This window comes from Falco punctatus, assembly GCF_963210335.1.
Source record: "Falco punctatus genome assembly, chromosome: 10".
NCBI classification, from domain to species: domain Eukaryota; kingdom Metazoa; phylum Chordata; class Aves; order Falconiformes; family Falconidae; genus Falco; species Falco punctatus.
Window position 1 is genome coordinate 29,443,663 of NC_137590.1, and position 13,519 is coordinate 29,457,181.

A 13,519-nucleotide genomic window follows, 5' to 3' on the forward strand; every position below is an offset into this window, starting at 1 on the left:
CCAGAGGGCTTTTGCTGCTCCTTTAAGTAGGTCTCTGGAGGGATTTAATGGAACTGGTAATAATGAGGTGATATCAGCATGCAAATGACAGACATCACTGTCTATCTTCCTAAGCAGATCATGTTCTGTGCTTAATCCTTGTTTCCTTGTGCCTGAGTAGGTTTGGGTTTGAATGACAACCATCTGCTTGACTCGGTGTTGGCAGAACACGGTTGATAACTGTTAAACTTTGGGAGAATGATAGCAGTAGGAATATTTATCCATCAGCTGAAAAGCTCTTTTTATATATATATATATATATAATGTATCTATATACACACACACTTGTTTTCACAGTCTCTTTGATATGCTGTTTAATGATCAGTTGGCTTTTACGGCATTTATACCAGATTCTGTACAGTCCTCCTGTTCCTTACTTCTTCCCACCCTCCCCAAAGGCTGGTTTGTGGAGAAGCTTTTGTTTGGCCCTGCTTCTCACAAAGAACATGCAACATTCATGGTTCAGAATGTTCCAAAGGTTCACTTCAGTTCCAAAATCAAAAGTTTGTCTCTAAAAATGTGTTTCCGTTTCAGTACTACGTCACACCCATGTTTGCTTGTATGTGCTCAGAAATTAGTACAAATATTTTAGTCGTGAAAAGTTGATTCTTTGAGGGAGTCTTAGCTGATGGCTCTGTGCTTTATAAACTGCTTCCCTTCCTCCTCAGCCTGACAAAGAGCAAATAAGTTAATCTCTTGGGGTTCTTGTCTGACTCATGTTCTCTATTACCCAGGCAGAAAGCAGGATAAGTTAACCCTCACAGAACTCTGCTGGCACAGCTAGAGTGCTCCCCAGTTGTGAGCAGGTTTGGCTATGATTTAACCAGGTGCTGTGCAGTGCAGTCCTCTAATAACAGAACTGCATACTTTTCTAAATGTGAATTGATCTTGAACTGAGTGATGTAGCAGTTTTGGGGGATTGTTTGAACTGTGGTGTAGTTGATTTGATATACTGTGTAAGTTTGGGATTGACAAATGAATGTAATTGGCAAGGATTACCTATGTGAGTATTGAGAACAATTGCTGCCTCTTATTAGTTAAGCTTCTATTTTGTTCATTAGCGGTGCTGTGCAGCTACATCTAAAAATAAAAATGAAAAGAGTTTTGTTTTTCTCTACTTTTCCCCCCAGTTATCTTTAGAGCTTGACATTGCCTGGCACAGAACTTGTACTATGCACTCTCCAGTGGCCTTTCAGAAAGGCTTTTCAGTCTTTGTTGACCCATTTCCTGGATTAGTCGGGCTACGTTATGGATTATTTTGTCTATTAAGCTTTTCCTTGTGTCCAGTAATTCAAGAATGACATATTGGCATAATAATGTATTCAACTAGTTGAGTTGCCAAATCCATATTTATAACTCGTTACAAAAGTTTGAAGAAGTTAGTGACAATATTTTGATTTCAAGTGATCTAAAGGATAGTTAATAATTTGTCAAGTACACTTTGTGTTTGCATTTTTTTTAATCATGCTTAAATAAATACTTAAATTTTAGAACAACAGGAAGCAGGCAGAATGATACATTTGTTGATGTAGGATGTCAGATAATTTAGTACAAATTACAGATTCTTTAAATACTTGAAAACAGTGAAGGTCAGGAAGCCTCCATTCAAAAATTTCCAGCATATGTATAATATTTTACAGGATGTCTGTCTGTAGACTGCAAAAGAGTAATCTGTAAAAATCAACTTGTTTGTTGTTTTTCGTGTTGTTTATTTATGCCCTGACAAATTAGCATCGGATGTAGTGTGGAGTCTGAAGAGCAGTAGACGGTTCAAGGTTACAGACAGACACAATTGTGTCTTGTAGCATGAGGAAACCGGGCCCAGGCTATTATTTGGAACTGTCTGTTTTTAGTAAACAACATGCAAGGCTTCAAATGACACCTTGGTGTCTTGGCAAATAATATAATAGTTTAAGTGGTTTAAAAAAGGAAAGTAATCAACAGTTCTGCTATTTATGATTTCTTTGATACTATCAGTTGAAAATTTCCCTTCCATTTGTCATATTGCTGATATTCCTGAAGATACATATTTCACAGTATGTATGGAGCAATAATTTTGTATTGAGTTAGTGGCTATCATGTTGAAAATACAAAAATTCCAGATTAGATGTCTATATTACGCACTTGGTTTTATTTATTTTATATTGTTTTGTATTGTATACAGAGTATTAAAAATAAAAAGAGAGATAGAGAAGGAAAACAGCTGATCCCAAGGCAGCTGTCTGGGCTGGACAGATTTTTCAGTTGGTTAACCTGGGTTTCACTGTCCAAGTGCATTTCCAAACTTGAGCAGCCTGTTTTCAAGAAGTGGGTCAGTACTGGTGATGAGCTTCTCAGTGGAAGAGCACTTCTATTATGCAGAAAAAGCCCCGAAACAACTTTCCCCCCGAAACTTCAGAACCTCTCCTTAGGTGTAAGTTTAACATTTCTTGGACCATGAATCTTTCATTCAGGAAAGAAAAGGGTGAGAGCCAGTAAAGTTCCTACTTTAAATTGGCTTTTGTGAAAGACCTAAAGAAATTACCTTGGGTATTGGGTTGGGTTTTTTTGTTTGGTTTTTGTTGTTTTTTTTTTATTGTTTTGTTATTTCTTGTAATTTATTTATTCATTTTTATAGGAACCCCAATTACACAAGAGAAGTCAAATACTCCCATTGTGGGATGTTAATTTGTTTTGTAGGTACCTTACAGTTCAATATGGAGAAATATTACTTGTTTTAAATTTTTGTTTTAAAATGCAAGCAGACAAGGTACGTAGTCTCTTTTTCTGTCTCTGCTGAAATGTGGCCACTTTTAGTGAGGTGACTTTCTGCTTTTTACGTGTTCAGAATGCAGAAAATAGTCGAGAAAACTTAGAAATAACTTCTCAATGGAGATTCAATCCAGGTTCAGTATGAAGTTAAGAACATCTATAAAATTCTGTTGGTTACGTTAGGTAACAATCTCACATTTCCCATGCAAGTTTCTTGGAGGCATTTAGACCCAGCCCAGCCACGCAGCCAGGGTGTGTGGGAGATCTGTACCCTGCGCGTGGCACTCTGCTGCTCTGCTGAGCTCTTGCCTTGTGCAGGGGTTGTAGCTGATGAGTAATGTGCACACTTCATAGCTGCTTCTAACTGCTTTTTCCAAGGACCCGCTAACTTGGACATGTGACAGGCATTGGCAGACTGGAGAGATAGTGCTTCTTACCTCTTTCATTGTGAGCAGTTGGCCAGGGAGCTTTCCTTGCCGCTGCCAGCCTGTCTCCTTGTTTTGGTGATGGCTTTCAGTTGTCCCTGTTTAAACTCACAGAGAAGGCTGGGTATTTCCCGGTGTTCTTAACTGTTTTTTTTCCTGCTACTCCCTACAAGACCTGCTTTTAAAAATTATTTATTTATAATAAATAAGAGGAGTGTTTAGATGCTCTCAATTTTGGTCACTCCCATAATTCTGCAGATAAAGCGATGCTTTTGTCTAAGTCTGCAAATCTCAGGCTACATAAGGTGCATTCATATAACAGCAAACACTGGAAATTAGTCTTTCATGGACAGTTAAAATTTAGTGAACATCTGAGAGACCAACTAGTGCAACATAATAAAAATATGTTTGTGGTAAATAGTCTTCCATGTGGCATTGAGTTTATACATGGGAGATAGTTGCTAAAAATATTAATATTAAATAATCAGATTATATTGGTGCTGATTAAGCTACAATGAGAAACACCTTTGTGGCATACAAACTGAAGCTTTATCTGCAACCACTAACATGCAGCAGAACTGCATTAATTTCCCTAGTGAAACTCTGAAAGCCTTACAAACCATGTAATTGCTGCTTAATTGTTTAAATAAAAGGAAGGCATTGGTTTACTACTTTTTTTGTTGTTTTGTTTTTGTTTTTGTTCCAGGAAGTGTTGTCTTTTAAGTATAGTCCTTTCATCCTTCCAGTAGAACCTTGGGAGGACCATAGAACTTGTGTCCTCCAGACATACCGTAGATTAATTCAGATGACAAACCTGTTGTTGTACCTTTTTTTTCTCCCCGGAGTTTTACAGAAACTAAGACCTTATTTTTCTGTTTATCAAGAACATAGTCTATTGGATAGAAAAGTGGAACTTCAGTGGAATTTCAGCACTGAATTTTGACCTGGCTTCTAGCATAGTGTACCTGAGCTTGGGTTCTTAAAAGAAACTATCGAGAAAGATCAGCAAGAAAAAAAAAATGTTACACTGACTAAACAGCCACAGTTTTCTGTGAATTGAAAACACCTAGAAAAATCAATTTTACAGTGGTAGAGATAAAAATCAAATGGGCATACAGGTTAGTGCTATATATGAGTGTGAAGATTACCTCTTTTAACTGTACAATAGCATATTACTGTAGTAGTCCCTAGGAGCCGCTGTGATCTCATCCTTTATGGCCAGTGTGTTCTCAGTGTTTTTAATAGAACAAAATCAATGTAACTGTAATATTTTTTTTTTTTTGGCTTCATGGACAGATATCAACATAAGAAAGTCAGACTGTTTTATGCACATCTTCCTTTTAGAAGGCCAGTGTTCAAATACTATGAAGTACTTGTTTCACCTTATACATAAGCAAAAATCTTGATTTCCACTTCATTCAGCTATTCTGGTAGTAAAATGTTTGCATTTTTAAGTGCTCAGTTATTATATGCTATTAATATTTTTGTGTTGTTTTATATCTGATGAGGAAGCCGATATTCAGAAGAGATTTCAAGTGTGAGATGCTGATACTGTATAGGTTTTAGGTCATTTAAAGGTATTAGACTTAAGGTATTTCTTCTAGACTCTTGAATAGTCATAATCGACAGCAAGTTAATATCATATAGCTAGAAAAAAGGGCTATTTTTTTTATACACAGCTTGTTTTCAATTGAATACTTTCTGTAAAGGAACGTGTTAATTCTTTGTAAAACATAGTTTAAAGTCAGTAACATCCAGAAAATATTTTAGAACTGTTACCTTTCAGGCTAGGCTGCAGTTTTAAGACATGCAGAATGGAAACCCATCTCTTTCAAGAATTTTTAATTACAGATATTTTGATCACAGGAGGGTTTTTCAGGGAATTTAATTGTACCAAATGTTGAGAGTATCTGTTTTGTGAGTTTTTTAGGTATTATTTTCTCCAGTAATACCTGCCAGAACATTGCAGGTTTATAGAGGATTGTTTGAGAACTTTTGTGTCTGATTATAGGAAAAAAGTATCAGATGTTTGAAAAAAATTATGTGTCTTAGTAAGATACTTGCTGTGGAATGAAATTATGTAAACCCCCCCCCCCCACACACACACACACACCCAGCTTGAAAACAAAATTTTGGTTTAAAACAAAAAGTATAATCCAAAACAGTCTTAAAAATATTCTGTGAAAGGAGCAAGGGTAGTTTTGCGTAAAAAGGACAGCTGAAGTTTTCAAAAATTAACAGAGATATTTTTCACACAGGCAGCAGTTTCTAATTTTGTGTTTAATGTATATATACTGTCATAAATAAATACACAAGAAAGGATGCTATTTCAAGTCAGCTTCTAATCATTCACTGATGAGTGCTAATTCATTCACATGAGGCAACTAGTTCTATTTTTTCATTAACGCTATCCTTACATTGTGTATTACAATGCAGTTTTATACTAGCACAATATTAATTATGCCACTGAAAACAATAGCAAATATTTGCAACAGTAACTCTAGCGTTATAACAAAGCCTTCTGTCCTTGAGTCCTCTCAAGTCTCTGCCTTTGATTTCATGAGTCTGTGTTTGGGATTCTTGGAGAACGGGGTTCAAAACCACAAGCTATTACGTTGTTGTTTGACTTGTTCATCCTAAGAATTAAGTCTTTTTTTCAGCAACCCTTCCCAAATCCCTTTTATTCTGAATTTCTGTTATATTTGTGAACTGAGCTCCACTCCAGCAAAGCAAATTATTATACAACATCATGGAAAAGAAAGATTTGTCAAAACAAAGTGTTAATTATCATATTAGTCTAGTGGCTCTCCGTAGTCACACTTCTTATTGCGAAGATTATTGTAAGATAAGCTGTAGCTTTGTAAAGGTAGTACAGGCTGTCTTACTGATAACACAAGCTATGCCCTCAGGGAAACATCATACATTCCAGTACGTTTCAGGAAATTTCATAAATTTCAGCATATCTCACATATCTCAGACATGTCTGCTTCTCAGGATGGGTCTTTGTTTTAAAGGAAATGTATTTTTGGTTTTCCCTGAAAACACATGGCTTTGTCTCCTAGGTAAATATCTTGTCTTAAAAAAAACCCCTCAAACCCAACAACAACGCATCATCTGATTCATGAGTCTTACCCTAAATCTGGTGGGGCTTGTTTTAAATTGTCAGCTCTTCTTTAACATACGCTTCTCATGACATTTACGGTCTTGCTGCCTTTTTTTCACATTGTGACTCCTAGAATGCTCTCCATGGATAAAGTATGAATATATTTACTAGGAAGTCTTGTCATTTTCTTTTGAGCTCAGCAGTATTATTTCCCCACCCCCACGGAGATACATAATGGTTTACAAGATAAGCCTAAATCAGTGACCAGAATTGAATTCTAGATACACAGAAGGCTATGCTGAAGATAAATGTAATACTGTTTGAAGTTGTTATTAAGCATTGCTGGGATTTGTGCTGAGAAGAGGAAATCATCGAAAGTGATATTGAAAGGTAGATATAATACAATGTATTTGAAATATAGAAATACATTCAGATAGTATTTAGCAACCTGCAAAATAGAAAGGAAGCTGCATTAGTTAAATAAAAGGTAGAAAAACTTGGACATCAGCCATTTTTGCATTTATCTTAAGCTTTTTGAAAATTTCTCCTGGTAATGGTACATTTTAATGTGATTTTGATTCTTCTTTTGGCACATTGTTACAGTTTTCTCTCTCTCTCTCTCTTTTTGGTTGTGTGTGTTTGTTTTTGTTTTGTTTTGTGTTTTTTTTTTAAGGAATCCAAAATGTACTCAGCTTATTCTGTGCCGTGCTTACAGAAAATAAGGTTCTCTTTCACTCAGCCAGTTTTCAAAGGCTCAGTGATGCCTGTAGGGCTCTTGAGTCTTTGATGTTTCCCCTCAAATACAGGTGAGTTGAGTTTCCATTCTTTGAACTCTTTGACTAGTTTTGTAACTTAAATAACATTGTCTTTAACAAAAGGAGTTGTGCTATGTTTGTTCAAACATGCAAAGGTTTTTTGTGATAAAATACACAGGTCCTAGTCTGTACACATCATTAAAAAAAACTGATTGCATCACAACAGTGGAAACAATTAAAGGAGAAACATCCTACCTACAAATACTGTAGAAACTCTACTCAAAACATCACATGGGTGGTAAAACTTGACAGTCATGATCCATGAGGAAATGCATGGAAAAGGTATAGGGGAGGTCTAATAGAGGCCTGACAATACGTAAGAGGAGGTGTGTGGCAGGAGAACAAGAGTTTGGGGTCATAAACCAAAACAGGAGAGGGAGGTTTCTGACTCTGTGCAGGGAGAACATGTTTTATTATGAGGATACCTAAGCGGTGCAACCGAGAGCCTATCGCACTCCCATCTGGTAGGGTTTCAGGACGCAGCTGGACAGAGCCCAGGACAACTTGATCTGGATTCAGTCTTGATCCTGCTTTGGGCAATAGGTTGGACTAACGATCTCCTGAGGCCTTTTACAACCCAAGAGATTCTGTGGTTTTAAGATAGCAGCTGCATTAGTTTGTATCACAGATTGAAGTCACTGACAAATGTCCAGCAGAGAATTAATTAAAATCAGCAAACTGATCCTCTAAAAAAACACATCTGAATCTAGCATTTTGAAATGGAAAACTTATTATCAAGCTATTTGGTTTTTCTAGGAAGAGGACATTAATTCTGACTTACCTGTTTCAAAACATGCTTGTAATTTAATAGTTTTTATTTAAAATATTTCAGATACGGGCTTCATTTTAATATAGAATAAAAAGGAAAAAATGGAAAGTGAGTTTTTTAATATGTTTTAATGTAAATATCTTAATGTAAAGTAGTCACAAATGTAAATTTTTAATAATTGTACATTAGGTGTTGAAAGACATTGATAAATTTAGATCCATAGTTTCATGTTGCTCTGATGGAAACGCTGATATTATTATTTGTCAAATCAAGTAAACAATATCTGAAATAGTGTCCTATACTTAATGTTTAGTTGTCAATTCAGTATCAAAGGAAAAGATGTCATTTAAAGATTTCTTCATTAACAATACTTGACAAAAGGCTGAATTTGTAGGTGTCTGGTCAAAAACTAGCCATGTTTTAAAAATGAAGGTATTATACATAACTTTAGGGTCTTTAGTTACCTAAAAGTTGTGGACAAATATAATGTCCGTATATCATAAATGTTACAAATATAAATAGGCTTCTCTTATTTTACATAATGCACTTGTTTACAATACATTGTAGAGGCTATAATATAATAATTTCTGGAGTTTACATGACAAAACAGCATAGCACTTTTTATAAAGAAGTATTTATCTAATACTTTCATCTTTTGTATTTTTGAAATACAGGTATTCATAGTAAATTTAATACATAATAGGGAGAATTGTTTGGGGATTTTTTTTGTTTCTTGTTTTCTGTTTTTTTTAAAGAAAAAAAGCTGTCCTATCTGAAAGGATAAGTCAGAAGCTTTTATTTTATTCTATTTTATTTAATCTTTTCACAGTTATCCCTATATTCCAATTCTTCCTGCACAGCTATTAGAAGTTCTGAGCTCACCAACACCTTTCATAATTGGTGTACATTCTGTCTTTCGCAATGACATTCATGAGCTTGTAAGTATGTCTACCTAGCCTCTTCATAGTCACAGTGTCATTTGTGATGTTTAGTTGCAGAGATTTTCTGTGTTTTAAAGACGATTCTATGAACAATTCATATACTTTTAAAATAATTCATAGAGCAAAGTAAGACAATCAGGAGAAAAAAAAGAAAAAGCATCAATTCTTTTGTAAACACATTGAGACTATAAAATGGAGGAGGGAGAGGATTTGGTTCTAGTGCAGGATGGGAGGGAATTGTTCCATTTCCAGCTTTATCACATGTATTTGTCATGAGCTTGAACAATTCCCTTAGGATTTTCAAATGTATCCTCAATTACTTTATTTTATCGTTACTTTTTAAGCATGTGCTTGGAGAAACAACCAGGATTACAGAGCTGCCTAGAAATACGTAATTTTATCTGTTGTTGTCCTCACTGTGTCCTTTTACAAACAGCCTATTAGATATCTCAAATCACTGAATACAGACCTGGAACACCCAGAAACAGAAGTCACTATTGAAAGTTTGGCCTAACTTCACTTTCTTTGGTTTACATTCATTTTTCGTGGGTAGATTGAGTAACATGAACTATTTGGAATATTTCTTTTATGGAAAGCATTCTATACGTTAAAGCTAATACTGTTTTTATTTGTTTATTTTAACTTAAGTGTAGATCATGAAATTTGAACTGTTGTGTTTTTAAACTATGCTCACAGTGTGCGCTAGTGATAATGTGTGTGTTTGTCCTTTACAGTTAGATGTAATCATAGCAGACCTGGATGGAGGCACAATTAAAATTCCTGAATGCATTCATCTTTCTCAGCTGCCCGAGCCACTGCTACATCAGACTCAAATGGCACTTTCTCTAGTATGTTTTGATACAAACCCCATTTACTATCCTCTCACCTATTTTTAAAGAATGAAAAATTCATTTCAGTATTAAATCACTTTCAAACACTGGAAATGTGACATTCAAAATGATGATTCGTGCCAACATTCCTGTTTTTAGAAGAGTTTATTAGCAGAAGTTAGAGTTAATGTCATCAGTAATTTACTGCTAAAATACTTTTTCGCTATTGATTTTCTGCCTTTCACTATTGATAGGTAGTAATTTTTCCTTCCTAATAATGATTTATAATGAGACTTTAACCTCAGTATTTAAGCAGCATTGTTACTATTCAGTTTACCTTCTTTTCTGTTTTTATAAATTCCTTTCAACTATACATTGTCTTGAAGTTTAACAAATGAATAACCAATGAGTCTTAACGTTTATTTGTATGATGCCCCATATCAATATTCAAGTATTACTGATTATGCATTAGGGAATCACCAAAAAAAGTAATTAAGTTTGTCGTCTTAATATCATTGCCATAAGTAAGAAATCACCTTATTTGGAGGCTTCTGAACAAATCTTTTTATCTGAAAGAGAAGACTTTGCTGTCTTAATCTGTTTCAGGTGAATCAACTCTAAAATCCCTAACTGTATTGACTAGCTTTATTGATGTAATAGGAGTTTTTGATGACTGGCTTGCTTATAGAAATCTGCAGCTGAGAAATTAATCCCACCTTTATTTTCATACAGTCTTCATAATTTAACTCAAGCTATTATTTGAGGTACTTACTATCAGTGAATATTAATTTGAGAAAGAAGAAGTAATTTATCCTTTCCTCAGCAAAATGAGGGGAAAAAATTTTGTTTAAAAAATTCTCTAGGTTTTGCATCCTGATTTGGAAACAGCAGATTATGCATTCCCTCCCCCACGAACAGCTTTATCACACTCAAAAATGCTGGTAAGATTTCTGTGTTATGTCTGACTTTAAGTAGAAAAATTTAAGTAGACATTTTACACTAACTTTAAGATTTTCTTCTCTGTGTTTTCTTTTCCATATCCATATTCTTTATAGTATTATTGGTAGAGCAAAGAAATGTCCTAGGACTTTGCATTCTGCCTTCTAATAGCATTGAAATGAGTTGAAGTTTTTATAAACATATTTGTATTAATAGGGAAGTACCTTATTTTCTTTTAATATTGTTGACTGTTGAGTTAAGTCTGTGCCTCCTCTGTTTCACAGACCAGTAAAGCTGCAGAATTTTACATGAGTAGACAAACTGGTCCTTTTGTGTGTTTGTGTAATTGTTAAAATTAAACTCTCCTATAGACACCATCTTCCTCATCCCCCTCCCCCGCAAAAGAACCGCAAAAGCTCAGAAGCATTAAAAATGTATTTCAAGATCTAGATTTTAGAGTAAGTATGAGTAAAGATAGGAGTGGCAGCTGTGTCAGCAAAATGTAGGTTATTGGGTTTATAGTAATAATGATAATTATCATACATTGTATGCTTGGACATACTGGGAAAGGAGCTATGCGTTTTTAACCATGCATGGTTAATTGGCTTTAATGAGCCTCAACCTGAATGAAACTGTATGTATTTATCTATACTAAAAAAAGTCTGTAGGAAGTTTTCTACTGGAATGTAGTTTATTTAGTTTAAAAGTAGTTGTGAAGCCTTGATAACTGAATAACGTGGAAAAGCTGCTTGTTTTCACTTGTAGGAGTGTCTAGAATGGAACTTCAGTTGGGACTCCAAACTAAAACCCAAAAGCCAAATCAAGAACACACGTTGGGGTTTTTGTGTAGTTGAAAATGTAAAAATCCTAGGTGGTACAATGTATTTGTTGTTCTTATTTCCTGTTTTAAGATTGTCTTTCTCATTGCTGAAGACAGGGAATGTCACCCAGATTTCATTTAAACTAATGGCAGAACTCAGCTAAGATCTTACTTTGAATAGTGAAGTTATAAATCCATAAAATTTTGTAGCTAAACAAGAATTTTGTTAAATATGAAACAACCAACCATGTGTTCAAGTAGTCCAAAAGGTCAGGGTACAAATGTACCTGTTAAAATATTGGAGAGCAGCCTGGATACAAAGAAAATGAGACTACTTCTCAGTAATATAAACCCTTACAACAGTCTTGTTCCTGTGAAGAGTAAAGAGACATCTCAAAAAATATTCCAGTGGGACAGCTTTATAGAATCTTATATATACCTAAAATTATTTCTTTAAAAAGTTGTTACAAGCTTTAATTTGTTCAGGTTGTATTTACTTGTTGTTTAGCAGATCAGCTGTTTACCTGATTAGTTAAACTAATACTATTTGCTGCTTGTAACTTCTGAAGTTAGACTTCGTCTAAAAAGTCCTTTAAGACACCATAAAACCTGAAGTCATAAAAAAATCTTTAGGACCTCAGGTTTTAGACACGGCTGCAGTCTGAGTAGGTACCTGACATAAGATAAAATAGCATGGGCGACACAGGAATTGATCACAGTCTCTAGTTGCATCTTGGGCCAGCTGAAGATGTCACTGCCCCAAGTCTGCCCCCATCTGTTCACATCATTTCCATTAATCGGTCAATGTTTACGTAAGCACTCTTACTCTTTTAAATCAAAATAAACCAGGACTTTAAATATGTACGATTTAAAACTTTTTAAACTAACCCCGGCTTACTTCAGTGGCAGTAGATTGGCACGTGAAGACATGAGTTTGAAGAGACCTAGATAAGTAGCTGAGCAAACTTAGGGCAGTCTCCTCAGCTGGCATAGCCACAGCGGGTGGCCTGTGGTGCTCTGAGCCTGGTTCCCCCAGCAGCAGCAGTGCCAGCTTATGCTCCTGTGCTTCGTTCCCTGCCACCCCTGCCCATTCTGATGGCACGGCAATGGTAGGCACTGCTTGTGTAGTGCTGCAGAGCCACACTTATTTTAGGGAATAAATGCAGGCTAAAATACCCTCTCTCTTTTTTTTAGCATCATTTTTCTCTCACGGGAGTTCCTTCGTGGGGTTCACTACATGACCACCCCAACAGTTACACTTGCATTGCACAGAATAAGCTTAGAAAAGATCACCAGGAGTAAAGGTGTGAATTTGTACTAACTCTTATTGTTGCTATCTGAGGACAGATCAGTGAACCTGTAGCTTGTATAAGATAGTTTTGTATGTATACAAGTATCTCCACTTTGTATGCTCCGTTGATGAATCTGTAGGCATTTCTCAGATAGCTTTATACAAAGTGTGCAAAAGTTTACAATACAAAGATGTTTTGACAGCATATTCAATTACTGTTTACAGGATAAAGAAGTGCGAGCAATCTTCCTTAGGCTATTTGCACAACTTTTCCAAGGATACCGGTCATGTCTTCAGCTGATCAGAATTCATGCTGAACCAGTAATTCATTTCCATAAGGTAAGGAGAAGCGGCTATGTATATTTAGTTAGTATTTGTCTGTGCCATGTTATTTCCATGAGCTTGCTTTTTGAACAAGTGTTAAAGTTTAAAAAAACCCAACCAACCAATAAACCCAAATGTGATAAGTGTATAATTTTGACATAGCACTATATCGATGCATATTAGTGGGACTAATTGTAGAGTCAGTAATGAAATGAGAAACAAAGTTAACATTAAAATGTAATGCAAATAAACATTTGAGGAATTATTGTGGAACTTTGAAAACATATGTATGTCATCAGAAGACAATACTTGAAAGCATTAGTTTTCTATTTTATTACCTATGAGATGTGTAAAATATGTGCCTCAAACTTCCTGTTACATTGCTTCTGAATTTAGGTATAAGAAGATACTAGGTAGTATGAAAGACTTAATTAGAAAGTATCACAGATTAATATAAGCTGGTGAAAACGTG

General features: G+C 35.2%; 1 protein-coding gene across 6 annotated transcripts in view; it reads left to right on the forward strand.

Moving 5' to 3' along the window:
• Positions 1–13,519, forward strand: part of SBF2 (SET binding factor 2) — a 253,141-nt gene that overhangs the window by 134,688 nt on the left and 104,934 nt on the right. For all 6 annotated transcript variants that reach the window (XM_080404621.1, XM_080404619.1, XM_080404620.1 and 3 more), the window contains exons 7-11: positions 6,992–7,124; positions 8,732–8,840; positions 9,578–9,691; positions 10,537–10,614; positions 12,949–13,062. In XM_080404621.1, coding sequence (XP_080260747.1) covers positions 6,992–7,124; positions 8,732–8,840; positions 9,578–9,691; positions 10,537–10,614; positions 12,949–13,062 — 548 coding nt within the window. The remainder of the gene's footprint in view (positions 1–6,991; positions 7,125–8,731; positions 8,841–9,577; positions 9,692–10,536; positions 10,615–12,948; positions 13,063–13,519) is intronic.